At 43.9% G+C, this 26,584-nt stretch overlaps 1 protein-coding gene across 8 annotated transcripts in view; it reads right to left on the bottom strand.

Annotated features, from left to right (window-relative positions):
• UBN2 (ubinuclein 2) overlaps positions 1-26,584 on the bottom strand; it is a 1,075,602-nt gene that overhangs the window by 268,416 nt on the left and 780,602 nt on the right. For all 8 annotated transcript variants that reach the window (XM_040360987.1, XM_040360994.1, XM_040360990.1 and 5 more), the window contains one exon: positions 16,425-16,538. In XM_040360987.1, the coding sequence (XP_040216921.1) occupies positions 16,425-16,538 (114 nt within the window). The remainder of the gene's footprint in view (positions 1-16,424; positions 16,539-26,584) is intronic.

The following is a 26,584-nucleotide window of genomic DNA, read 5'->3' as shown; positions in this document are numbered from 1 at the left end:
AAGTTCCATGTTCAGAACAGCCATGAAAGCAGAGGCCTGAATGATCAGGTGCAAATTTAGCTATTGTAACAGGAACTAAATACCAGCGTGAAAGTACCTTGTAAACAGTTTCAATATTGGGTGAAAAAGATTTGATGCTAGACCATATTGCAGACCATTCCGAGTTCTCTATAGTGCGATCAAGATATTTTTTCCATTTAACTACATGAGATGGTAATTTAACATCTGATTTAACAAGCAATAAAAAGTAGATTGTTGATATAAGGCCTTTAGCATGAGGGTCTTTCATGCATATCTGTTCAAATTTTGAGAACTTTTCTATGGTTCCATTAATGTTTAAGAGAGGAATTTAAAAAAATCTTGATTTAAAAATAATGAAATATTTCTGATTGAGGGAGCCCAAAAGATTCACATAAATCTGGAAAGGGACGGATTGTTGTAGTTGGAATCATGTGGCGTAAGCATGTTACACCTACTTTAGACCAGACCTGAAAAGATCTATGAGATGCCCATGCTGGATAAAAATCTGGGTTTTTGAGGAAAGATAGAAGTGGATTATGTTTGGATTGTAGACCATGGGGAATCTTGTGTTTATCCTAAATAGAGAATGTTTAGTGATAGGGTTCTTTAAAGTTTTACGATCTATGGGGTGTAACCACAAGATATTGTGTATGGAGAGATGGTCACAATCCATTGCTTCAATGGTAACCCACAGGGAAATATTTTGTTAATTGTGCCAATTGAGCGGCTTTATAATATAATGAAAAGTTCGGGCGTGGCCTGGCGAGCGGCTGAGATGGCAGCACATTGAAAGAGCTCCGGCAAATCCACAGCCTAAAGCCCGTATTTCTGCAGCATAGCACTGGATAATGAGCAAGCTGAACTACAGACCACCTCAGTCTAGACCTAGACGCACATCGGCGGCATATAAGGGGAACAGCATATCGGACATTTTTAAGAGACAAGCTCTTTCCCTTAACGGCGGCCTAAGTGGCAAGATGGCGCCGACACGTGCACTGGAGGACTTCAGTGACGACTCTCAATCCGCGGCCGAGGACAATGCAAGGGGACATCTGAACCCAAATTCACCCCTCACATACGCCGATATGTCCGTATTCGCAGCGGACATAAAATCAACCTTCTCGGCAGCCATCACGGATCTCAAGTCTAACCTCCTCGTGCTAAACGACAAGATGGCGACGGCCGAGGCAGCGGGGAAGCAGAGGGAGAAAGCCATACGCAGGCTGGAGAGGGTAACGACATCACACCCTAACCATTTCATTGAAATGTCGAGGCACATGGAGGACCTCGACAATAGAGGGAGAAGGTGCAACATCCGCGTGAGGGGAATACCAGAGTCGGTTGAACCAGATCAGATAACCCTAGCCCTCAGACGCTTGTTTAACAACCTTCTGGAAAGGCCCGAAGACTCGGAGATCGAATTTGTGAGGGCACACAGAGCCCTGAGAGCGCGCGGCCCTGATAACCAGCCACCAAGGGATATTATTTGCTGCCTGCAGAGCTTCGTTATTAAGGAGGAAATAATGCAGAAAGCCAGAAGAAACGACCGGATTGTCTTTAATGGTGAAACGATCCTGCTCTTCCAGGACTTATCGCAAATTACCTTAAGAAACCGCAGAGCTCTACGTCCCCTCCTAGATGAGCTTAGGAACAAAGGTATGCGGTACACCTGGCGCTTCCCTTTTGCGCTCCTAGTTACACACAACGGACGCCAACATGCCCTCCGAACCCCGGAAGACCTAGAATATTTTTGCTCCAATTTGCAGCTCACCCAAGTGGAACTCCCAGACTGGTACCAGGAGTATCGTTTACCTCCTCTGACCAGAAGTCCCCCGTGCTCACCGATGGCTTCGCCAGAAGGAAAGGACCCAAAGCGGATGAAACATGGGCGTCAAGGTAGCACCGTAGCAGGCACACCAAACCAGAAACACGGCCGCCAAGGAAGCTCAATGGCAGGCACCCCGAACCACGGACGAGCACACCCCTCCGGTGCACTTGAAAGGATGGAAGACTGAGAAACGACAGCGGATAATCCTACACAGAATTAACCCAAGATCCCATGGACGGTACGTACTACACTGAACATTTGTATTAGCTCGGCTACTTGTGACCCACTGTACTACACGCACCATGTCCCGAAACCCCGATACTCTTTTATTTTATTTTATTTTCTTACTTTTTGAATAATGGAATGCTCATTGCCTTGGTCCGCAAGGCAAAAGAAATAGCCGAACTACGGCAAAGATATCCCCCATAATACGCTAGTCAGTAAGACCACGGTCTTAGAACGCTAGACACACGAAGAACGAATGTTGTTGACCACCTGAGGATCAAACATAGACTGAGCTAATGTCATTGGTCTATAAGAACCGACTCCTGTGATAAGGTAAAACAGGACCACGGCAGGGGGACCATTTGGTAGACAATCTGCCTTCTAATGGAGAACATACAGTTTTCACTGGAGACTGTGCTGAACTCTGGAGCTGTTCCATTCGCAGGACACCGAACCCTGACCTTCATTGATACAACCTGACAGCCACCGTAGTTCCCCCGAAGTGAGAGGGAAAACTCCAAATAGCTCCAGTAACGATTCACAGGTCTCCGCTCTCACACATCTAGGGTAAGAAACAACATCTCGTGCACCACCTAGTGCTTGAACTATGGTCCACACAGAGACATGGGACATTTGCAGGTATGCTACTCTTTCTCACAGGTATCTGGGGGAGCTACGCGGAGATACAAACCTTGCTGGATTATTGTAGGATTATAAGACTTTAAGCTCCCAGTTATTCCTACTTCTTTGACTAGAAATGTTAACCCACGCTTTCCCTTAACTACAAGTTACAAATAAGATGCATTTATATCTTAACAATGGTTTATTAACGTTTCTTATATGTTCAGTTCAATGCCAAGTTATTGCTGCAGACTTACTACTTTAAATATTTGATTAAGCTACAATAGGCTGTGGAACTATGCCTCCCGCCTGTAGACTCGGTACTTTACTACTTGTTATTGTTGGTTTAGTGAACTCTACCACCAGACTGCAGGCGTTGAATGTTGGATGTCGAGGCGGCCACCTCACATCGCCCCACAAAGTGTCTCCCAGCGGGGCATAACCTCACTGGGACACACAAACTGAACCTTACTGATAGTCTAACTATTATAAAGGTGAATAACGTTTACTCTCTCTATCTGTGACTTTCACCTCTCTTCTTTGCCTCCCACCTCCTCCCTGACCTTCTTTCTTCCCCCACCCGTCCAAGATCTCCCCACAGGTCTGAGGTACAAAAGTAGGATTACTATTACCAATAGGACCCTATTCTGAAAGTGATTGACTGTCATATTAGGGTGTTCATTGTTATCTTCCAGTATCATTCTGATAGGCTCAAGCTGAACCATGGCGTACTCCACCCTGGACCTCAACACCACAGTGGTATCCCACAATGTCAGGGGATTGAATGTTCCCGAAAAAAGGACAACGGTCCTACGCAAACTCAGAAAGGGTAGGCCCCTCTTCGCTTTCCTTCAAGAGATGCACTTCAGGACTGATAAGGTACCTAAACTCACAGACTCTTATTTCACTACAGCATTCCATGCCACGAATGACCAAGCTAAATCCAAAGGGGTGTCAATATTGGTCAGTAAAACGGCCACTTTTGAGATCACAGGCAGGCTAACGGACCCAAAAGGGCGGTACATATTCCTGAAGGGAAAGTACAGGGGGATACCACTGACACTAGCTAATGTCTACTTCCCTAACTCGGCCCACCTGACCTTCTGCAGGAGCCTGATTAGGGAACTGGAGAGTTTCGCCTCCGGACGTATAGTACTTGGAGGTGACTTTAACCTTCCCCTAAACCCCTTGGTGGATACTTCCACCGGGAAAACCTGCATCCAATATAAAATACTGAAAAGCCTGAAGACAACACTAAACTCCATGCATTTGGTAGATGTGTGGAGATACCTCCACCCAGAGGGGAGGGACTTCACATATTACTCTGTGCCGCATGATAGGTACTCAAGAATAGACTACCTTTTTGTCTCTCGGGGGGATCTACATGCGGTACAGAATGCACAAATAGGCATACAATCAATTTCTGATCATGCCCCCGTATCCTTGACCTTAAACTTAGACACTCACAGGCGCCCACCACCCTCATGGAGACTGAACGCATCACTTCTCTCTGACTCTGAGCTGCTCCCGAAACTGACCTCACACCTCACTGAGTACTTCAACCTCAACTCCACCCCAGATGTTGACCCATTGTCAACCTGGGAAGCCCATAAATGCTCTGTAAGAGGCAAGCTCATAAGGATGGGAGCACGCCGTAAGAGGGAGAGGGAGAAGGAGATCCGGGATCTGACTGACTTGGTGTCAAGACTGGAATCTTCCCATAAACAATCCTTATCCGAGGCGCTAGCCACAGACCTACTGGAGGCCAGGAAAAAGCTGAAACAAAAATTAGAAAGTACATCCAAACGTTTTTTATTCTTCCAAAAAAAAATCTACTATGAACATGGAGATAAATCGGGAAAATTCCTAGCTAGGGCACTAAAGGGCCCGAGACTCCAAAATGCCATACTAGGCATTAGGAATAAAACAGGGACCATGGACATAGAGGACAATCTCATCGCTAAACACTTTCAAGACTACTACTCAAAACTATATAATCTACCTAGTCAGCACAAACCGGCTGCCGCCGAAGGAAATAGGACACACATTATCCAGACCTATTTGACGTCATCCAAAATCCCCAGATTAGACACAGCGGACATACAGGCACTTGAAAGGCCTATAGAACAAGCAGAAGTTGAGACGGCTATACGAAGTCTCAAGGCGGGTAAGAGTCCAGGCCCAGACGGGTTCTCCTCCATTTACTATAGAACATTCTCAGATATCCTCCTGAATCCATTGACCAAAGCCTTAAACACATTTTCCACCCCCAGGGAGGTCCCAAAGTCATTCTTACTAGCACACATAACAGTCCTGCCCAAGCCCGAGAAAGATCCGGCGCTCTGCACAAGCTACAGGCCAATTTCCCTGCTTAATCTGGATACCAAGCTGTTGGCGAAAATACTGGCGAACAAGCTTAGACCCCTACTCTCCACCCTGCTGGGACCTGAACAAGCGGGCTTCATGCCCGGTCGAGAGGCGAAGGACAACGTCATTAAGTCCTTAAATTTGATTCATGCAGCAGGCCAGCGAAAGATCGAGGGCATTCTCCTGTCAACTGACGCGGAGAAGGCCTTCGATCGAGTAGCTTGGGACTACATGATGGAAACCTGCAAACATGTAGGCATCGGGGAACACATGATGGCACGGATCTCTGCCCTATACCAAAACCCTTCGGCTCAAATACGAATAAACGGCTCGCTATCAGAGACCATACATATTACCAATGGCACGAGACAGGGCTGTCCCCTATCGCCCCTACTATTTATCTTGACACTAGAACCATTTATCCGAAGAACAATGATGAATACAGAAATAGCTGGCTTCCAAGTAGAGGATAGGGAATTTAAAATAGCAGCTTATGCTGATGACCTTTTATTTTTTTTGACCAACCCGACGAAGTCCATACCCCAACTCATGATAGAATTTTCATTTTTTGGATATTTATCCAATATGAGAATCAACTACACGAAGTCGGAGGCTTTAAACATATCAGTACCTCAACAAGTGCTAAAACAGATACAAGAACATAGTCCCTTTACTTGGGTACCTTTAGCCCTCAAGTACTTGGGAGTTAAACTCACATCACAAATCTCCCGGATGGTTGAAATAAACTTCATACCTATGCTCAAAACCATAGAAAACGACCTAGCACGGTGGCAGCCACACCATTTTTCCTGGTTCGGCAGGGCAGCCATATGTAAGATGTCTGTCTTGCCCAGACTACTGTACTTACTTAGGACACTCCCTCTGAGTATTCCAGACAGCTTCTTCAAAAAACTACAGTCCCTACAACTTAACTTTGTTTGGGCACACAAACGCCCCAGAATTAGATTTCACCTCCTCACAAAGAACAAAGCAGAAGGTGGGATGGGTTTACCATATTTTAGACGCTACTACTATGCCTCCCATATCGCCAGGATTATAGATTGGCACTGCCATGAGACAGAAAAGGACTGGGTTTTCTTAGAAAACGCCTTATGCACATCTCAACTCAAATTCATACCATGGACTCCTTGGACAAGGGGCCCAGCGGCTTTAAAAAACCACCCATTGGTCAGTGTCACCCTGAAAATCTTCTGTAAACTTACCAAAAACCCAAACTTCTCCTCACAACTTAGCCCACTGACCCCCCTGAGGAATAACCCCGACTTCCCCCCTGGGAATAGGCCGCGGTGCTCTACAGGCACCACCACAAGACACTCCACTTCTAGCATCACAATGTTTCTCAAAGAGCCAGATGAAGGACTTCACTGCTCTAAAGTCAGATAGCCCTTATCCGAGTCTTCCCTTGTGGACGTATTTTCAGATCCGTAGCTATGTCAACAACCCACAGCTTAGAAGACAGTTCACAAGACAATTAACTGACATAGAGGAAATATGTCTGAAAGGAGACCCGATTCAGAAGGCCACATCACTTGCGTACTCCTGGTCTCAGGACCCAGTTCAGGGCAGGGTGGACAAGTTCAAGGAACGTTGGGAGGAGGAGCTGGGAATACCCATCACAAACAGGCAGTGGAGCAGAGCATGCATACTAGCACACAAATGCTCCCTAAGCACTCGGATGCAGGAGACATCTTATAAAATGCTGACCCACTGGTACGCAACCCCGGCTAAATTAAGTAGATGGTACCCCGGATCTTCTGACCGATGTTGGCGCTGTAAGGTAGATGTAGGAACGCTCTATCACATATGGTGGCAATGCCCATTGATAACCCCTTACTGGCTGGAAGTTATCAGGGTAGTTAATACTATGACGGATATAAACTTATCTTTAGATGCCGCGTGCTGCCTTCTTAACATAAACGACTTCTCACTTAAAAGCTACAAACACTCTCTATCTAAGCACTTGCTGACCTCAGCTAAGTCCCTAATTCCGCTTTACTGGAAGACTCCTTCAGTACCCTCCATCAAGACCTGGCTACTTAAAGTAGCAGAGATATGCGAAATGGAGGACACAGTGGCACAGGCCAATGACTCTGTGGATCACTTCCACAAGATGTGGTCCTCCTGGTTCTCATTTAAATTCTCTGATGAGTATGCTCGCCTTACAGCATACACGAAAACCTGAACACACACCATATGCTAGATGGTGATACTATACCAATGAATACCTTAGCCAATATACCTCTGTATTCCTAACCCACTTCACCCTTTCTTTCTCACCCACCTTTCACTCTTGATACCCATCCTAATCCTTTAGCTTATAACAACAATCTGAACTTTAATGACCCATAATAAAATACTTTACACGCGGTTACACACTTAAACTCTATATATGAGATTGTTAAAATTAGAATATATGCAACTTATACAACACACAGCTGCGCTCTGTGTTTGAATAACACCTTTAATGTGACTGTATACCCTTGCAGGGGCCATTATGTTTATGTATATGTTATATGTTTACCTATATGTATGCATACTAAGATCTTATGTTGTACACTACATTTATCTTGAATAAAAACCTTTGAATGAAAAAAAAAAATATAATGAAAAGTTTGGAAATCCTAGACTACCGTGAAACTTCGGGAAGGTATAAAGCTTATTTAGGTAAAAAGTAGTACAAGAATTTTGGAAGTATGGCCATTTTTATTATAATGATTTTCCCAAACAAGGAGATTTTAAAAGCAAGTTTGTAGTTAGTTTCAGTAAAGTAGCATAATTGGTGGATTGGAAGAAAGCTGGAGCTTTACATTTCAAACCAAATGCTAGGGTCTGAGTTAACGTCTCCTTTACAATGAGCTTCTCTATATGTAATGGCACCTGACAAGGATGCCCTTTGTCCCCTACTGGTGATGGAACATCTGGCAGTTGCCATCTTAAATAATTCATCTATTTCAGATATAACCTTGGGATCACAGCAATAACATTTTTTTCGCAGATGATCATTTGCCCTATGTTACAAATCCTCATATTTCAATTCCATCTGTGTTGCAAGAGTTTCACAATTTTGGGCCATACAGTAATTTTAAGGTTAACCACTTCAATACCAGGCATTTTCCCCCTTATTGCCCAGGACAATATTCAGCTTTCAGCGCTGTCGCACTATTAATTGCACGGCCATACAACACTGTAAACAAACAATTTTTTTTCATTTTCTTCCTACAAATAGAGCTTTAATTTGGTGCTATTTGGTCACCTCTATGGTTTTATTTTTTGCATTATAAACAAAAAAAAGGCACGGGTATCACTGGATAGGCAGCACTGATGCAGAGCTACTGACAGGCATAAATGAGTGCCATCTGAAGGGCACTAACAGGCATTACTGATGGGGCACTGATTGCCACTTTTATGGGCACAAGCTTGTCAGGTGGGTACATCTGATGGGGGCTGCACCGATAATCAATGTGCTGATTATCAGCACAGACCCCCCCCCCCCCGACAGGGAGAGCCGCCGATCGGCTCTCCCTGTCAGCGCGAACCGAGGAAAGCCTTTTACTGCCACTTCCTGGTTCACGCGATGATCAGCTGTGATTGGTCACAGCTGATCATGTGGTAAGAAGCCCCTGTCAGAGGCTCCATACCACGATTGGAGTTGCGGTGTGTCAGATTGACACACAGCACCTCCAAACTCTACTTTGCTGCCGTCATATTACTATATGGCGGGCGGCAAGTGGTTAATCTGCCTTAATCAGATTTTTTTTAATGTTTTGTTATTCTCATGTTCCACTTTTTTTATATGTTATCCAGACGATCCCAATTGCAGTCCCACATTTATCCTTAAAGTCTCTAAAGAGAGCATTTAATAATTTTATGTGGGAGAGTCAGAAACGGCAACTTTTTTTGTATCATGCCACTGCAGTTTTGACCAGAGTCGTCAACTGGTTTCACAGCAGCTCTGTTAAGCAGTGGGTCTCTATAGAGCAGGCTATCTCCCCATCTAACCACTTCCCTGGATCAAACCTGCTTTAAGAGAGGATTCTCCCTCGCTTCCCCTTTTTACATTTCAACTCCTTCACCTTTGGGATAGATACATGGACAAGTTCTTCTTATCTTCTGTGAGGCCAATGCCCCCCCCCCCCTCTTTTTAGGACCGTAAAATTTCTGACCTGGCATAAGTGAGTCCCGCTGGTTCAGATTGTACGTGATCAGATGGTATCCCCCTCTTTCATCAATTATCCCTATTGGATCTATGTCTATTATGCATTGGTTGAAACAGTCAACTGTTGTCCCTTTTCTGCTACTTAACCAATACAAATCTATTGGTTAGGGACAAGACTTCCTTTAGAGCAGGGGTCCTCAAACTATGGCCCTCCAGTTGTTCAGAAACTACAGTTCCCATCATACCTAGTCATTTCAGTGAATGTCAGAGTCTTGCAATGCCTCATGGGATGTGTAGTTCTGCAACAGCTGGAGGGCCGTAGTTTGAAAATCCCTGCCTTAGAGCAGGGATAAGCAATTAGCGGACCTCCAGCTGTTGCAAAACTACAAGTCCCATCATGCCTCTGCCTCTGGGTTCATGCTTGTGGCTGTCAGAGTCTTGCTATGCCTCATGGGAATTGTAGTTCTGAAACAGCTGGAGGTCCGCTAATTGCATATCCCTGCCTTAGAGGATCTGCTTCTTCTAGACTCCATGCCTGATTGTATCCTCTCTGTGATATACAACATCCTTGTTTTTTTGCACACATCCTTATTTTCCTTATTATACAGACTTCTGGGGCAACAGAAACAGATTTTTCGATCCCATCAGAAGACTGGGACATACAATGCATTGAAAAAGTGTTCATACCCATTGACATTTTCCACGTTTTGTCATGATACAACCAAAAACATAAATGTATTTTATTGGGATTTTATGTGATAGACCAACACAAAGTGGCACATAATTGTGAAGTGGAAGAAAAATGATAAACGGTTTTCAATTATTTTAACAAATACATTTGTGAAAAGTGTGGAGTACATTTGTATTCAGCCCCCCTGAGTCAATACTTTGTAGAACCACCTTTTGCTATAATTACAGCTGGAAGTCTTTTTCGGTGTCTCTACCAGCTTTGCACGTCTAGAATGTGAAATTTTTGCCCATTCTTCTTTGCAAAATAGCTAAAGCTCTGTCAGATTAGATGGAGAGCATCTGAACAGCAATTTGCAAGTATTGCAGACCAACAGGTTTTCTTTTAAGATTGCCCTGTATTTCACTCCATCCATCTTCCCATCAACTCTGGCCAGCGTCCCTGTCCCTGCTGAAGAATGGTGTGTTCAGGGTGATGTGCAGTGTTTGTTTTCATCCACATAGCGTTTTGCTTTTAAGCCAAGTTTAATTTTGGTCCCATCTGACCAGAGCACCTTCTTCCACATGGTTTGCTGTGTCCCCCACATGGCTTCTTGCAAACTGCAGACATGACTTCTTATGGTTTCCTTTCAACAATGGCTTTCTTCATGCCAATCATCCATAAAGACCCTATTTGTGGAGTGCACGACTAATAGTTGTCCTGTAGAAAGATTCTCCCACCTGAGCTGTATCCACAGCTGCAGCTCTTCCATTAACATGGGCCTCTTGGTAACTTCTCCAATTAATGCTCTCCTTGCCCGGCCCGTCAGTTTAGGTTAATGGCCATGTCTTGGCAAGTTTTCAGTTGTACCATACGCTTTCTATTTTCAGATGATGGATTGAACAGTGCTCGGTGAGATGTTTAAATCTTGGGATATTCTTTTATAACCTAACCCTACTTTAAACCTCTCCACAACTTTATCCCTGACCTGTCTGGTGTGTTCTTTGTCCTTCATGTTTGTTCACTAAGGTTTTGTAACAAACCTATGAGGGCCTCACAGAACAGCTGTATTTATACAGAGCTTAAATTACACTCAGGTCGACTCTATTTACTAAATAGGTGCCATCTAACGGCAATTGGTTCCCTTAGATTTTAGTTAGGGGTATCAGAGTAAAAGGGGGCTGAATACAGATATTTACTTATAAAAAAAAAAAATGAAGACGATTTATAATTTTTCCTTCCACTTCACAATTATGTGCCACTTTGTGTTGGTCTATCACATAAAATATAAAAATATATACTGCGCTCATCCAATATAGTGTCAAAAAGGTCACATAAAATACATTTACGTTTTTGATTGTAACATGAAAAAAATTGGAAAATTTCAAGGGGTATGAATGCTTTATACTTACTCAACATTTATCCTTAGCCAGTAGAGCCCACGAGACTAGCTTCAAATTACTATCTAGGTCAGAGGTCTCAAACTGGCGCCCTCCAGCTGTTGCGAAACTACAAGTCCCATAAGGCATTGCAAGGCTGAGAGTTTTAAGCATGATTCCCTCAGGCAGAGGCATGATGGGACTCCTGATCTAGGTAGTACAGGAGCCTGACCTTTCTTCATGGCCTCTATCTGTCTGTGACTGATCTCTGCTGGGGTTGTCAGCTGAGTTAGGAGTACCCTGATCCACCTTTGGTGGGCTTGCCTTCATGTTCATAGGTTCTAGACCTTGATCTTGATCTTGGAGGCATACGTGAAAATCATTGATGCAACTATACCAAACTCTTCCCCAGATCGCACTGTCCTGGCACTCTCAAACATATTAAGAAAGGCATATTACAGCATTTTTAACAATGGCCCAGGCAGTTATCCTGAGCCACTAGAACATCGATGCAGGATCCAATTCTTTTGGAATGGGTTTCTGAGATAGACCACATTGAGCGCATGGCGACTCTCAATGCACGTGAACTGGGCACCTATAACAATTACCACTAAACTTGGCTACCGGGAAGATCTTTAGACTTTCTCAAGAGTTGAAAGATCTCCTTAAAGTACATTGAGGTGGAACAAATCTCCATCCTTAGTATTATAATATCCTCTGGGTGCCATGTTGCTATTTTCTTCCTTCCCTATAGCTTTTAACCCTTTGTCATTTTTCATTTAACTGTCCCACATTGACTGGCCTTGTAATTTACCCATATGTGCTCCTATGTGAAGTCAGCTCTGTTCTCAGTCCTTTAGATGTAGTCATTTTGGACTACAGAATAAGTGATAGCATCAGTATAATATTTCCATGCTTTACCTTATTGTTGTTTTATAAATATACAGTATACAATGTAGATTTTCTGTGTGCCATACTGCTGCTTTTTAACTACTTCCATACTGGGCCTATTCTGGCACTCTTCTCCTACATGTAAAAATCATATTTTTTTGCTAGAAAATTACTCAGAACCCCCAAACACTATATATGTTTTTTTTAGCAGACACCCTAGGGAATTTATCTTGCACTGTATTTGCGCAATAATTTTTCAAACGCCTTTTAAAAAAAAAAAAACGTTTTCATGAATTAAAAAAAAAAAAAACAGTAAAGTTAGCCCAATTTTTTTTTATAATGTGAAAGATTAAAGCCCCATACACACTATCAGTTTTCCTGCAGGTGTTTCTCTTCAGGTTTACCAAAACCATCTAATATTAAAGTCAAACCTTAAGGCCCCTTGCACACTGGGGCGTTTTTCATGCGGTACATCGCTAAAAATAGCGCTGCTATACCGCATGAAAAATCATGCCCTGTAGTGTTCAATGTGAAAGCCCGAAGGCTTTCACATTGAAGCGGTGCGCTAGCAGGAGCGCACCAAAAGTCCTGCTACCCGCATCTTTACCGCGGTATAGGAGCGGTGTGTTCCCGGCTCCTATACCGCGCCTTCCCATTGAAATCAATGGGAAAGCGCAGTAATACCGCCCGCAACGCGGGCGGTATTAACCCTTTTTTGGCCGCTAGCGGGGGTTAAAACCTCACCGCTAGCGCCCGAATATCGCGGTAAATACGACGGTATAGCCGCGCTACAAATATCGCGGCTATACCGTCACCGTGGCTGCACGCCTCAATGTGAAAGCAGCCTAAGAGTTTCAATTTGTATGCAATCAGGCAGGCCCTTGCACTACATGGTTTTGGTAAACCTGAAGAGAAAAACTTGCAGGCAAACTGATAGTGTGTATGGGGCTTAAGTTACGGCGAGTAAATAGATACCCAACATGTCACACTTTAAAATTGCGCACACTCCTGGAATGGCGCCAAACTTCGGTACTTAAAAATCTCCATAGGCGATACTTAATTTTTTTTTACAGGTTACCAGTTTAGAGTTACAGAGGAGGTCTAGTGCTAGAATTGTTACTCGTGTTCTAACGCACGCGGCGATACCTCAAATGTGTGGTTTGAACGGCGTTTACATATGTGGGTGGGACTTGCGTGTGTATTCGCTTCTGAGCGCGAGCTACCGGAGCTACATTTTTTTTTTGTTTTACTTTGTTTTAAAAAAAAAATATCACTTTTATTCCTATTACAAGGAATATACTGTAAACATCCCTTGTAATAGGAATTGTCAGTGACAGGTCCTCTTTATGGAGAGATGCAATAAGACCCCACATCTCTCCTCCATGCTGGAAAGCATGTTATCGGGAAAAAAATTCACCGATCTCATGCTGACAGTTGCGATTGCCGCTTTGTTTACTTCCGGGGACCCGGGTGTGACGTCATAACGTCTCGCCCGGGCCTCCGACGGTGATAGAGATGACTGGAAATCTCCATCGTCGTGAGTCGGCGTCGGACGATTCTTTCTCCGTGCCCCCGATGGCGCGGGAGAGCCCGGAGAAGCACCGGCAGGCGGCGTCCCCGCCCATCGTCTATAAGAACGATCAAGCGGCGGAACTGCCGCTATGATCATTCTTATGGTGCACAGAATCGCCGGCTGAAAATAGTGATATCTGAATGATGCCTATAGCTGCAGGCATCATTCAGATATCCCCACTGAAAGTCCAGGACCAATTTTTGCGATTTTGCACGGTGTCGCTTTAACTGACAATTGCGCGGACATGCGACGTGGCTCCCAAACAAAATTGACGTCCTTTTTTCCCCACAAATAGAGCTTTCTTTTGGTGGTATTTGATCACCTCTGAGGTTTATATTTTTTGGGCTATAAACAAAAATAGAGCCATAATTAAAAAAAAAAAAACAATATTTTTTTACATTTTACTATAAGTATCACCAAAAAATATATATAAAACATTTTTTTTTCCCTCAGTTTAGGCCGATACGTATTCTACATATTTTTAGTAAAAAAATAAAAAAAAATTGCAACATGTGTTTATTGATTGGTTTGCGCAAAAGTTATAGCATCTACAAAATAGGGGATAGTTTTATGGCATTTTTATAATTGTTTTTTACTAGTAATGGCAGTGATCATCGATTTTTATCGTGACTGCGACATTATGACGGACACTTGACACATTTTTGATACCATTGTCAGTTTTACAGCGATCAGTGCTATAAAAATGCACTGATTACTGTGAGAATTACACTGGCAGTGAAGGGGTTAACCACCAGGTGGCACTGAAGGGGTTAGGTCAGTACTAGGGAGTGATTCTTACTGTTAGGGGGCATGGCTACACAACACGTCACTGATGACCGTTCCTGATCACGGGGGAACAGCCATCAGTGACATGTCACTAGGCAGAATAGGGGAATGCCTTGTTTACAAAGGCATCCCCCTGTTCTGTCTTTGCCGACCGCAGGCTTCCCGGGAACATTGAGTTCCTGGGACCCACAGACAAGCTTGTGCCCACTGGGCGGCAAATTTAAAGGGACGTACAGGTACACCTATTTGCCTGCCCGTGCCATTCTGTTGACTTACATCTGCGAGCTGTGGTTGGCAAGTGGTTAAAACAGCCTCTGTTTCACTTTGTTACTACAGCCTCACGTTTCTGAGTTGCCAAAAGTGGAACTTTTGCTTTAAGGCCTTCTCCCCGCCTCCTGTTTGTGATACAGAGCTTTTGGGGAGGGGGTAGCTAGCAAATACCTGATTTTGACAGGTACCTGCTCACACTTTTGTTCTGGTCTCCTAGGCGATCAGAAGTGGAAGTTCTCCCTCCTAAAGACTTCTGGGACATATGACAAGTCCTAGAAGACTTTGGGACCAGTCAGAGCGCTGCTCTCGCATGCACAGTGGGCACATGGCTGTAAAGCTGCAAGCCGTCACAGCCTGGTGCCCTTAGTAGAGATGCCTGCACCACAAGGTAGGATATGGGGGGGGAACACAGCACAGGTAAGCACACTGCTGGACTGTGGGACAGGCGAGTGGCTGTGTATTGAAAGTCAGAAGCTATACTTTTTGTAGCTGCTGACTTTTAACAAACAAAAATATGGGGTCCGGCTTATATAAACTGGATGTGGATGAAAGTGGATGAAAACCCGATTCTTGAAATTTAACCTAGGCCCATATATCTGTGGTGTTTACATATCTCTCTCCCAAAGTCCCACATCTTTCTGCTGTTTCATTTCTCTGTTATCAGCATGACAACTTCTGACAAGTTCTCTGACAGCCTGATATTTGTGTCAAGGTGGGCGCTATAAAAAGATTGGCAGATAGCTTATCTTGTCACAGCACAGCTCTACACATGTATTCCTTCTTTTGCCTATTTGGAGGGGGGGAGGTGTGCCTTTCCTCCAATCAGCTGTCACAGTGTAAGCCAAGAATCCACTCCTGCTGAACGAGGAAGACACAATTCTAACAGTATGTTAGAATTCTAAAGAATACAGCAAGCTGAAGACAGCAGTTATGCATGTAAAACTTAAGGCTGTTCACTTAACTGGGTATAGCAAAGGGTTTACATCCACTAACTTTAAATCCATAGCTTAGTGTTCTTTACAAGTTAGTCCTTGTTTTCAGTCTTACCTCCAGTGCAATCCAAGATTACTAAACTGTTCTACATTTTTCCCCATGTATTTCACTACACTCCTGGATTTTATTTAAACTTTAACTTAAAGTGGTTGTAAAGGATCCCCCCCCCCCCCTAAATAGCTTCCTAGAAAGCCTCTTGAGGGGGGAGGGGGTGAGCAGGCAAGTCAGGACACTCTACTTTGCAGATAGAGAAAGGAGCTGTGTGTTAGTGGGCGTCCTGACACTCCTGCTCACCCCATCCCCCCTCAAGAGGCTTTCTCCACACCAGGAAGAAAGCCTCACATTACGGTGTTGAGTTACAGACAGAAGAACAGGAAGTGAGGATTTCTCAGAAGAAATAAGGACATTTACAAGCAAAATTGAAGGATGAGGTAAGTGAAGGAGGACTGCACTAAGGTAAAGGAAGCTATTTAGGAGAAACATTTTTTTCCCTTACAACCCCTTTAATCTTCTTGACTGCTGAATGACCTGAACTCAGAATGGGTGCTTTCTGTATCAATTCTGCTATATAGCTTAAAATGCATGCAGTTTGCATTACGATTACCACTAAAATACATGAACATTACCTAAGAGTTTCATCCCAGTAAAACTTCTTCCTTGGTCCCATTACCCTCTTTCCTGGCTTCTCCTCATCTTCCTCTTCTGAAGGGTTTCGATCACGCTCATCATCACATTGATGTCTAAAACAAATTATGCCAAAACAAAAGTCAAATAAAAATATAAAGAAGAAGAAAAAAAACATGATTACTAAAGTCTAGTAAAATAAAAATATTCACAATGAAATGTTTATAAAAATAGGACTATGCGAAAGTGCAAGATGGCAATTTTATAATGCATGGTTCATTAAAAAGACATGTCCACCTTGCCCATGCAGGGAAAATATAGTGTCTTTGCACAGTGCCAAGTGTCCCACTGTTCCCTTTATACTCACCTTGTTTACAAACCCTTGCCGCACCTTAGGAATGTAGAGATAACCGATTCTAGTAAACCTCTATTCCTAAGGCTCCATTCACACCTGGGTGTTATGAAATCGTGGACAGAATTGGGTGATTTTGCCTGCGATTACAGAATCGCGGCAAAACTTGTTAGCAATGCTATTACTTCTTAATGGTACCCCAATCACGGTGTGATTTTGCGGTGGTTGTCACGCAATAAATCATGTTCCAATCAAAGCAAACCACAATGAGAGAGGCTGTCACCCAAACTAAGCTCCTGTTTCTTTCTGAGCAACAGGCTTTGCGTGTTGCGATTTATCGTATGGCAAAATCACCCCGCCATTGGTGTGCCATTAAGAAGTAATGGCATTAAAAATGCGTCCTGAACCCCCAGGTGTGAATGGAGCCTAAGGATTTCAATAGCAAAGTCGTTACAGCGCACAACCCTGAAGCAGGGTGGAAAACCAGTCCTTAGGACAGAATAGCTAGATCCTGGAGAGCTAGAATATGACTTTTCATTCCACTGAGAACTAAATTTGCTTCTCTTTAAACCACTTATGTTTCCTTCCTGATTGTTAACGTAAGCCTCCGATGTGGCATTGTTCGTCTGAATCCTGATTGGAAGACATCAAAAGGTGAGCGATCAAGCACTGTAGGGGCAACCAAATTGCTCAGATTTAAAATACACAGATTGGAAGATGAACTTCCTCCCGTGCACCAGGGTACCAAGGATTCTGATAGTCTGACATTCAAGCCAAGTATTTTTTCGGCTTTCAGCTGTGGACTCGTTACCCACCAAATCAAATCAGGCAAATGTGGCAGTCCAGAGAATGAGCCGCCTTTCCCATACCACAATTTTTTTTTTCAACAGTCTGAAATTATATTGCCCATATAGGAATACCTCAAAAGAGAACACCATCAAGTCTAAAACTTTAATGCAAAAGTGAAGATCTGGATGACTCCTGGACTGTGGTGCCCACACATAGTGGTGGAGTTTGTCTTGTGGAAGGAAAACTTTGGACAGAGCTGGATACAGAAACAGGCCTAGATAAAATAACCCAAGCGATGAGGATTCCAGAATTTACTTCTAGAGATTTATGATCCACCCAAACCTCCTTGGGGTCTAGACCAGGGGTCTCAAACTGGTGACCATCCAGCTGTTGCAGAACTACAATTGCCATGAGGCATTTCAAGGCTGACAGTTACAAGAATGACTCCAATAGGCAGAGACATGATGGGACTTGTAGTTCTGCAACAGCTGGAAGGCCGCTGTTTTGAGAGCTCTGGTCTAGACATTTTAAAAATACATTGGCTGATGGGGCCTGTGCCGACTGATCTCTCAGAAGGCCATTCAAATATCCCACTATGGGGAAGCACTGGGAGCGAAACAAACAAAAGCAGGAAATAACAGCTTGGTGAAAATCTAAGGTGCAGTGGCTAGGCCAAAGGGAAAGGCCACAAGGGTAATGTGTGCCCATTGCATAACAAAGCAGTTGATGAGCCGGGAATGTGTACGTATGCATCCTTGATGTCTACAGTGGCCCGAAAATCTTCAGGTGGAGGGAAGCAATGCCTGCGAGGGTAGACACTATATGTAATTTTTGAACCCAAAGAAATGTGTTGAGAATCTTTAGATCCAGAATTGGGCAGGTGCCTCTTTTCGCTCTATTAAAAAGTGAAGGTGGAAAACGTTTCTATGTTTGTCCACTAGATGGCAGACCTCCCTAGTATTTATAAGGCAACCACTAACTCTATGCTTGAAAAAAGAGCGCATCTGGTAAGTCAGAGCGCATGCTCCGAAACGTCGTCGCTCATACCACTGCCCGTGACGTCATCGCGCCCACGCTGCAGTCCAAGCCTTGTTTTCAGTGTCCTGACTCTCTGGACTTCCTTGTTAGACGAGAGGACAGAGAAAGACAGCGATAGGAGAACCATCATAGCCTGCATCTATCGCAGATTGACATCACATTAATGGGCCAGTCATAGGACTAGTGCCGATTATACAGATACTTAATGTAAGTGGATATTTGTGCTTGTTGTAAATTAAAGATTACATTGTTCCTAATCTGGAGGCGCCTTCTCTCTCTTTTTTCTCTTTTCGCTTTAGGGACAGTGAAGCACGGAATAGAAAACATGGAACCGTTTTCCCTCTAGCAACATGGTTATAACACCTTTAAAGAGCAGCTACTTAATAGAAATGTGAAGGTCCACCCACCTTTGCGGAGATTAAAAACAAGAAGCAGGGTGGAGGCAGAGACTGAAATTCTAGTTTGAAGTCCCTGGATACAACATTCGTGACCCAAAAATCTGAAATGTCCTGTGACCAGATGGCCCCAAAGACTAAAAGACATAGCTTCACACTTTTACAAGTGAAGGAGCAACCTCATTGTGATGAGGGCTTGCCACCGTACCTGGTGAATTTGCAGATCTGGGGCAGGGATTAAAATCTTCGCCTTGAAAGCTTAAGGCTGCTTTCACACCGAGTCATTTTGCAGGCGCTATAGCGCTAAAAATAGCTCCTGCAAAGCACCTTGAAAAAGCCTCTCCTTTCACACCAATGTGAAAACCAAGGGTTTTTGCACTGGAGCGGTGCGCTGGCAGGACGGTAAAAAAAAGTCCTGCTAGCCGCATATTTGCAGCGCTGTAGGTTTTAACCCATTTTCAGCCGCTAGAGGGGGGTTAAAAGTGCGCCACAAAAACTACGATAAAGCACAGCTAAAAAGAGCGATGCCTAGCACTGCTCAGTTTGAAAGCAGCCTAAAAGAAACACAAAGGGCTTTTTTTTAGGTTCATGAGCAGGGCTCTAGCTATTAGAATTGTTGTCTTTTTGGGGCAAGAGGGAACTGCCCCCCTCCCTCAAACTGCCCCTGCGATTTTCCTGATAAAGAGGAATTAGGGATTTGCCAAAAAGCTTTCCCTTTTAACAGGCATCCTCTTTAACAGTCACTTCTCACACTGAAACTCCACAGACCAATATTCAACCCGATGGGTCCTTCATACAAGTATATACAAGTAAGTTTTATTTATCTATAAATGTTATATCTTGGAGAAATGCACAGGTCACTGGTTTGATACTCCTAGACCCTGAGATAAAGGCTGGTACCTTCAGTGTCCTGTACTCCACTCCAATATATGAAATATGCAGGGAAGTCAAAATTCCTTCCTTAAAGGGGTTGTAAAGGTAAAAAACAAAATTCCCTAAATAGCTTCCTTTACCTTGGTGCAGTCCTCCTTCACTTGACTCATCCTTCGATTTTACGTTTAAATGTCCTTATTTCTTCTGAGAAATCCTCACTTCATGTTCTTCGGTCTGTAACTACACACAGTAATGTGAGGCTTTCTCACTGGTGAGAAGAAAGCCTCTTGAGGGAAGAGGGGGCGAGCAGGCGAGTCAGGACACTCTATACTTTGCAGATAGAGAAAGAAGCTGTGTGTTAGTGGGTGTCCTGACACTCCTGCTCGCCCCCTCCCCCCTAAAGATGCTTTCTCCACACCAGGGAGAAAGCCTTGCATTACTGTGTGTAGTTACAGACAGAAGAACAGGAAGTGAGAATTTCTCAGAAGAAATAAGGACATTTAAAAGCAATATCGAAGGATGAGGTAAGTGAAGGAGGACTGCACTAAGGTAAAGGACGCTATTTAGGGAAAACAAAATTACCTTTACAGCCCCTGTAATTGTACAGTCCAGGGCACAGGTTTGATATTCATAGACTCAGGAATGTCCCAAGCAATGAACAATAAGGGTGCACAACAATGCAAAACAGAGCTGTGCCAACAGGCCCAACAATAAAGGATTAACAAATGCAACTCTGGGTGTTGCTGCAAAAAACAGAAATCAGAAGATTGGACATTCATTTGGTGGAACTTTGAAAAAGGTATCAACTGAAGACCTAGTGGTGGCCTTACAAAGCTGGGCAACAGAGCTGTGATGTTGGAATGCCCAGGATATTCCTACCAATCTGGCGTAATGAGCATGTATAACTTCAGGTGTTGCTTTGTTCTTTAGGGAAGAAGTTCATTACATTATTTGTCTTATCCACTTAGTAAAGGTGAATCCTAAAGCAGGATGTCCCTTGTGAGATCCTGAAGGTGAGCCGGAAAGAGACAGTCTTTCGGACAATATGCATCCAAAGATCCTGATGGATCTGACCAGCTCTAGACAGCGAATAACAATCTCCTTTGGGTGCTTTGGAGTGGGGCACAATGAAGCACTAGGTCAGTAAAAGTAAGTATTTCATTTTATGGATGTTGTCAGAGCTATTTATTTGGGGTGCTTGGGAGCAGGGCACAAATAGGGAAGGACCAAGTTTAAATTGTATAAGTTGGATAGCACTTAGGTAATAAAGGAAGATCTTGGGTGCAAAACTACTTTATCCTTGTAAAGGTTTAGGAATTGCTACCTACGAGAAAATTCAGGGACATGTTCGACAAACGTAATAGCAACTAAAAAGGCTAGACTTCATACACAAGGGTCGTTTCTCCAGGGCAGAAATAACTAAATTAAAGGGGTTGTAAAGGTAAAAGTTTTTTTACCATAATGCATCCTATGCCCCCGTTTTACTTACCTCACCGTTCGAAAGTCCCGGGCGCATGCTTGTCATCTTGCTCGGTTCCCAGCCTGGCCGTTGATTGGCTAGGCTGGGCGGATTGATAGCAGCGCAGCCATTGGCTAGCGCTGCTGTCAATCACAGCGGATGACGCGGCGTGGGCCCGAGTGATACAGTTGGCGGCTATGGCCGCTGCTGTATCACGGGAGCGCGCTCGCAAAAGCTTTCCACCATGCGAGGGAGCTCGCATGAACGTGGAAAGCTTTTGCGAGGAGGAGTCGAGACAGCCGCCGAGGGACCCCAGAAGACACGGATCCGGGTCACTCTGTGCAAAACGATCTGCACAGTGGAGGTAAGTCTAACATGTTTGTTATTTAAAAAAAAAAAATTGTGACTTTAGTGTTCCTTTAAGGTCACAAGGAAGCACAGGGTGCTGTAAGGCAGGCTTGAGCCTAGAACTACCTTGATCTTTATAATGGAAAGCAAAAGTCAGTTTTTTTTTGGAAAATAATGGACAAGGCCGAAGCTAGTCCTTTCAGTGTGCTTAAAGTGGAGCTCCGGCCACAATTATGTGTTTTAAATATAAATACCCCTGTAATACACAAGCTTAATGTATTCTAGTAAAGTTAGTCTGTAAACTAAGGTCCGTTTAGTTAGGTTGTTACAGCATTTAGAAAGTTTATAAACTAGAAATTGACTGTGGCCATCTTAAGAGTGGGCATCATGAAGCCAGACTGTATGTCTTCCTGGATTTCCGCCTTGCAGATCTCGCACATACTCAGTGCTACACAAGCAATATAATATGTTTCAGTTTCATTTTTCAATTTCTCTCCAGTGTGAGAGCAAGTTGTCGCCCCCTATGTAAACATCTCCTCCCCCTGGTATGTAAAAGGAATATTATTCTAGAGATACAGGCATCTGCTGCTAAATGTAAGAGCTTTAAAAATATCATATAGAAATAATATTTGTATATATTCTTACTCTAAAGTTTGAGTGAGAGAGATAGATACAAACATTAAATTTAATATGACCTATTAACCTTTATATAAATAACATAAAAAAAACACACACACACACGACAAAAAAATAGCAACATTTTTTTTATTTTATTTATATATTTATTAAATTTTACAATATAAAAAAACTATATATATATAATTACATTACAAGAGAGCGAGAGAGATATATGAAGAGCGAGCGAGAGAGAGATATGAAGAGCGAGCAAGAGATAGAGAAAGATATGAAGAGCGAACAAGACAAAGAGAGAGATATGAAGAGCGAGAGAGATAGATATGTAGAGCGAGAGAAATAGATAGATATGAAGAGCGAGCAAGATAGATAGATATGAAGAGCGAGCAAGATAGATAGATATGAAGAGCGAGATAGATAGATATGAAGAGCGAGCTATGAAGAGCGAGAGAGATATGAAGAGTGAGAGAGATATGAAGAGTGAGAGAGATATGAAGAGTGAGAGAGATATGAAGAGCGAAAGACATATATATGAAGAGCGAGCGAGAGAGAGAGAGAGATATGAAGAGCGAGAGAAATAGATATGAAGAGCGAGCGAGAGAGAGAGATATGAAGAGCGAGAGAGATAGATATGAAGAGCGAGCTATGAAGAGCGAGCGAGAGATATGGAGAGCGAGAGAGATATGAAGAGCGAGCGAGATGGATATGAAGAGCGAGCGAGATATGAAGAGCGAGCGATATGAAGAGCGAGAGAGATATGGAGAGCGAGCGAGATGGATATGAAGAGCGAGCAAGATATGAAGAGCAAGCGATATGAAGAGCAAGCGAGCGAGCGAGAGATATGAAGAGCGAGAGAGATATGAAGAGCGAGCAAAAGAGATATGAAGAGCGAGCGAGATATGAAGAGCGAGCGAGAAATGAAGACCGAGCGAGAAATGAAGAGCGAGCAAGAGAGATATGAAGAGCGAGCAAGAGAGATATGAAGAGCGAGATATAAAGAGCGAGCAAGATATGAAGAGCGAGATATGAAGAGCGAGCAAGATATGAAGAGCGAGCGAGAGAGATATGAAGAGCAAGCGAGAGAGATATGAAGAGCGAGCAAGAGAGATATAAAGAGCGAGAGAGATAGATATGAAGAGTGAGAGAGATAGATATGAAGAGCACATGTCCAACACCACATGTCTCACCGCACAGCACATGTCTCACCGCACAGCACATGTCTCACCGCACATCACTTGTCCCCCACCACATCACTTGTCCCCCACCACATCACTTGTCCCCCACCACATCACGTGTCCCCCATCACATCACGTGTCCCCCATCACATCACGTGTCCCCCATCACATCACGTGTCCCCCATCACATCACTTGTCCCCCATCACATCACTTGTCCCCCATCACATCACTTGTCCCCCACCACGGCACAGCACATTGCCACCACCTCACAGCACATTGCCACCACCTCACAGCACATTGCCACCACCTCACAGCACATTGCCACCACCTCACAGCACATTGCCACCACCGCTGCTTTTAACCCCCCAGGATTATCCACCAGACTTACCGAAATTAAAGAGATGATGCTGCTGCACAAGGTATCGACTCCGCCTCAGCCACCACCGACAATTTCCTCTCCTTTGCTCTGCTGGATGTGGATACTGGCAAACAAAGCCAGCTTTCCCTCTTCCAAAATGGCGCCGGGCGTCGCCGGGCATCGGGTCATTTCCTGTTTAGGAATCACATGATGCTACGGCCCAGGGCCTCCTGGGATTGATAACAAACATCTCCCAGGAGGCATAGCAGCACTGGATGACGCGCCAAGGCCGCTGTGGTCGAGGCTGGAGAAGTACACCGAAAACAATAGCACAGTGAGTTTAAAAGAAAAAAAAAAAAACATGCCAAATTTATTTAAGGGGGCAGTATTAAATAAAATGCAATAAAGTTGAAAAAGAGGGTGGAGCTCCACTTTAAAGAGGAAGTAAACCCTGATGGGTTTTACTTCCTCTGCGTTTCCCTGCAAAAGGTACAGCACAATGGTCTACTATGCATCCCATAGTAGCCCATTATGTGTCACTTACCTGAAATCGAAGCCTGCGACGTCACAGTTGTCCCTTGTTGCAGGAAGCGTCCATCTTCAGCCCTCTTTCTTGCGAGGCCGCAAACTCTGGCTCTGTGACTGTCCACAGTCGCGTGATGTCACTCCAGCGCATGCGCAGGAGCCACCAGTCACGGCATGACCCCAGCTAGAAACGGCACAGAATGCCCTTTCTAAAGTGTGCATGCGCCGAATACATCGGTGCATGAGCAGAAGACATCGCCGTATGAGGGATTGTAAATATCTCCTAAACCTTATAGGTTTAGGAAATATTTCCAGCACCACCGGGTAAGCCTTAATCTAGGCTTACCTGTAGGTGGAAGTGGTTGTACAGGGTGTACAACCACTTTAAGGTCTAGTTCTAGTCAAGCACTGATTGTAGAAAATGTAGTTGGGGAATACCACTTCAGGACAATTGTGCAATATTATGATACATTATATGTCTTTATATTTTTTTTTTTAAAACTTGGGAATTTTAATCATGTTTAATCAATGTGTAATAAACTTTAAATATATAGTTTTTTTTCTTCTCAAATTGCCTTAAAAATTCAGATTTAGTGGTATTTATTTATATATTTTTGAAATAGCAAGTCTTACCTGTTTGGAAGCGACCACGGGTAGACTTCTAAAAGTCGGAGTATAACTGTGTACCAGATCCTTCTAAGCCAGTTTTGTGTAATGAAAATGACTGCCTTCTTTGCGCAGCACTTGAGGAACAGCATGGTTTGCCTGAACTGAGCCAAGGAAATTATCAGAACATCCAATGCCAATGATTTAGGATCCTTGGTAGTAGCCACAAATAGGGAGTAACTTCTTGTTGAACCTGTAGGGCAATGTATCCATGTCTAAATTACCCCCATCTCTGATATTTCAAGCTGAAGATGTTGTTGTAGTTGGGGATGACTGAGGAAATCCACATTCCAAATGTCAACTCCTGGGAAATTGAAAGCAGAGATCACTGAACAGAGTTTCTTCGTCCATGAGATAATCATGTTTATTTCAAGGCTGTAGAATTTCTGGTGGCCAATTGGTGACTGATGTAGGCGATTGCACCCCAATCGAGTATTCCTGGAAAGGGGGGGTCCAGAGGGGCAGAGCCATTTTGATCATTTAGAACACCAAGATATTGATGGGGAGCTTGGCCTTCTATGGTGACCATGTTCCCTGAACTGCGAGTTTGGAACACTCTTCCTCAGCCTGAAAGATTGGCATCGGTTATCACCTTTCAGTAGTATTGTAGAAACAATTTGCCCACTGCCAAGGATGGGTTGGAAATCAACCAATATAGGAAATCCTTGCCTGCTTTGATAGAAACAGGAATGCATAGGAAGGGAGCATGTTTGTTCCATGCCAGCAAGATGTTGTGTTGAAGAGGTGTTGCAATTAGGAGAATGGCACAGTCCCAAAGGCAACCACCATGAGGCCCAAATTTCAGAGAACCTCACAGAGGAAGATTTATTTGATCTTAAAGCCAGAGTGTGCGATCTGAGAGAGATAATTTTGTTTAATGTGAGAAAAGATGGTCTGCAACTCCTTGCTTGCCCTTCAAAATCTTTAAAATGTATTGATTCTCCATAAAAGACACAGGCAGCAGATGTAAACGCGTTTCAGCCTTGCGGGCCTTGTTCACTACCTTTTCTCATGATTGCTTCTGAACTGTGCGACTGCCTCGCACCCAGGTAGCTCTAAATCTTCTGATCATATTGAGTAGTAGCACCCTACTTCAGCTCTAATTTGGTTTATGTGCCTCCCGACAGCTGGGACTTGGCACGGAGCGGACGCATATTTGTGTACAACTGCGCCAACAGTGTTGTGCCGAGAGCGCGTGCTCTGCGCGCTACCAAAACAGTGACCGGTGGCTCACAGAAAACTCCTGAATGCTGCTTACGATCTTAAGTTTTCCAATCATGTGACCACGTGACAATCACAGTGGTCACATGGTCATAAGCCCCCCCACCCCCCCTCAGCAAACCCATTAAAAGGTCCGGCAGCAGATGATGCCATGGGGTTAATCAACAAACCAGCAGCCTGCATCTGTTAACTACTCAACCAAAAGTATCTAAATAGCCCCGTGGACGTTTGCAGATAGTGGGAAGGGAGAGGAGTCATTCAGAAGAAGGTCATCTAGATACCCTGTGACCTGACCACCCTAAGTTCTTAAGAAGGCAAAAAGGAGGGCA

This window comes from Rana temporaria, chromosome 7 (assembly GCF_905171775.1).
Source record: "Rana temporaria chromosome 7, aRanTem1.1, whole genome shotgun sequence".
NCBI lineage: Eukaryota > Metazoa > Chordata > Amphibia > Anura > Ranidae > Rana > Rana temporaria.
Note: the sequence above shows the minus strand (reverse complement) of the source record. Positions and strands in the feature narration are given on the sequence as shown.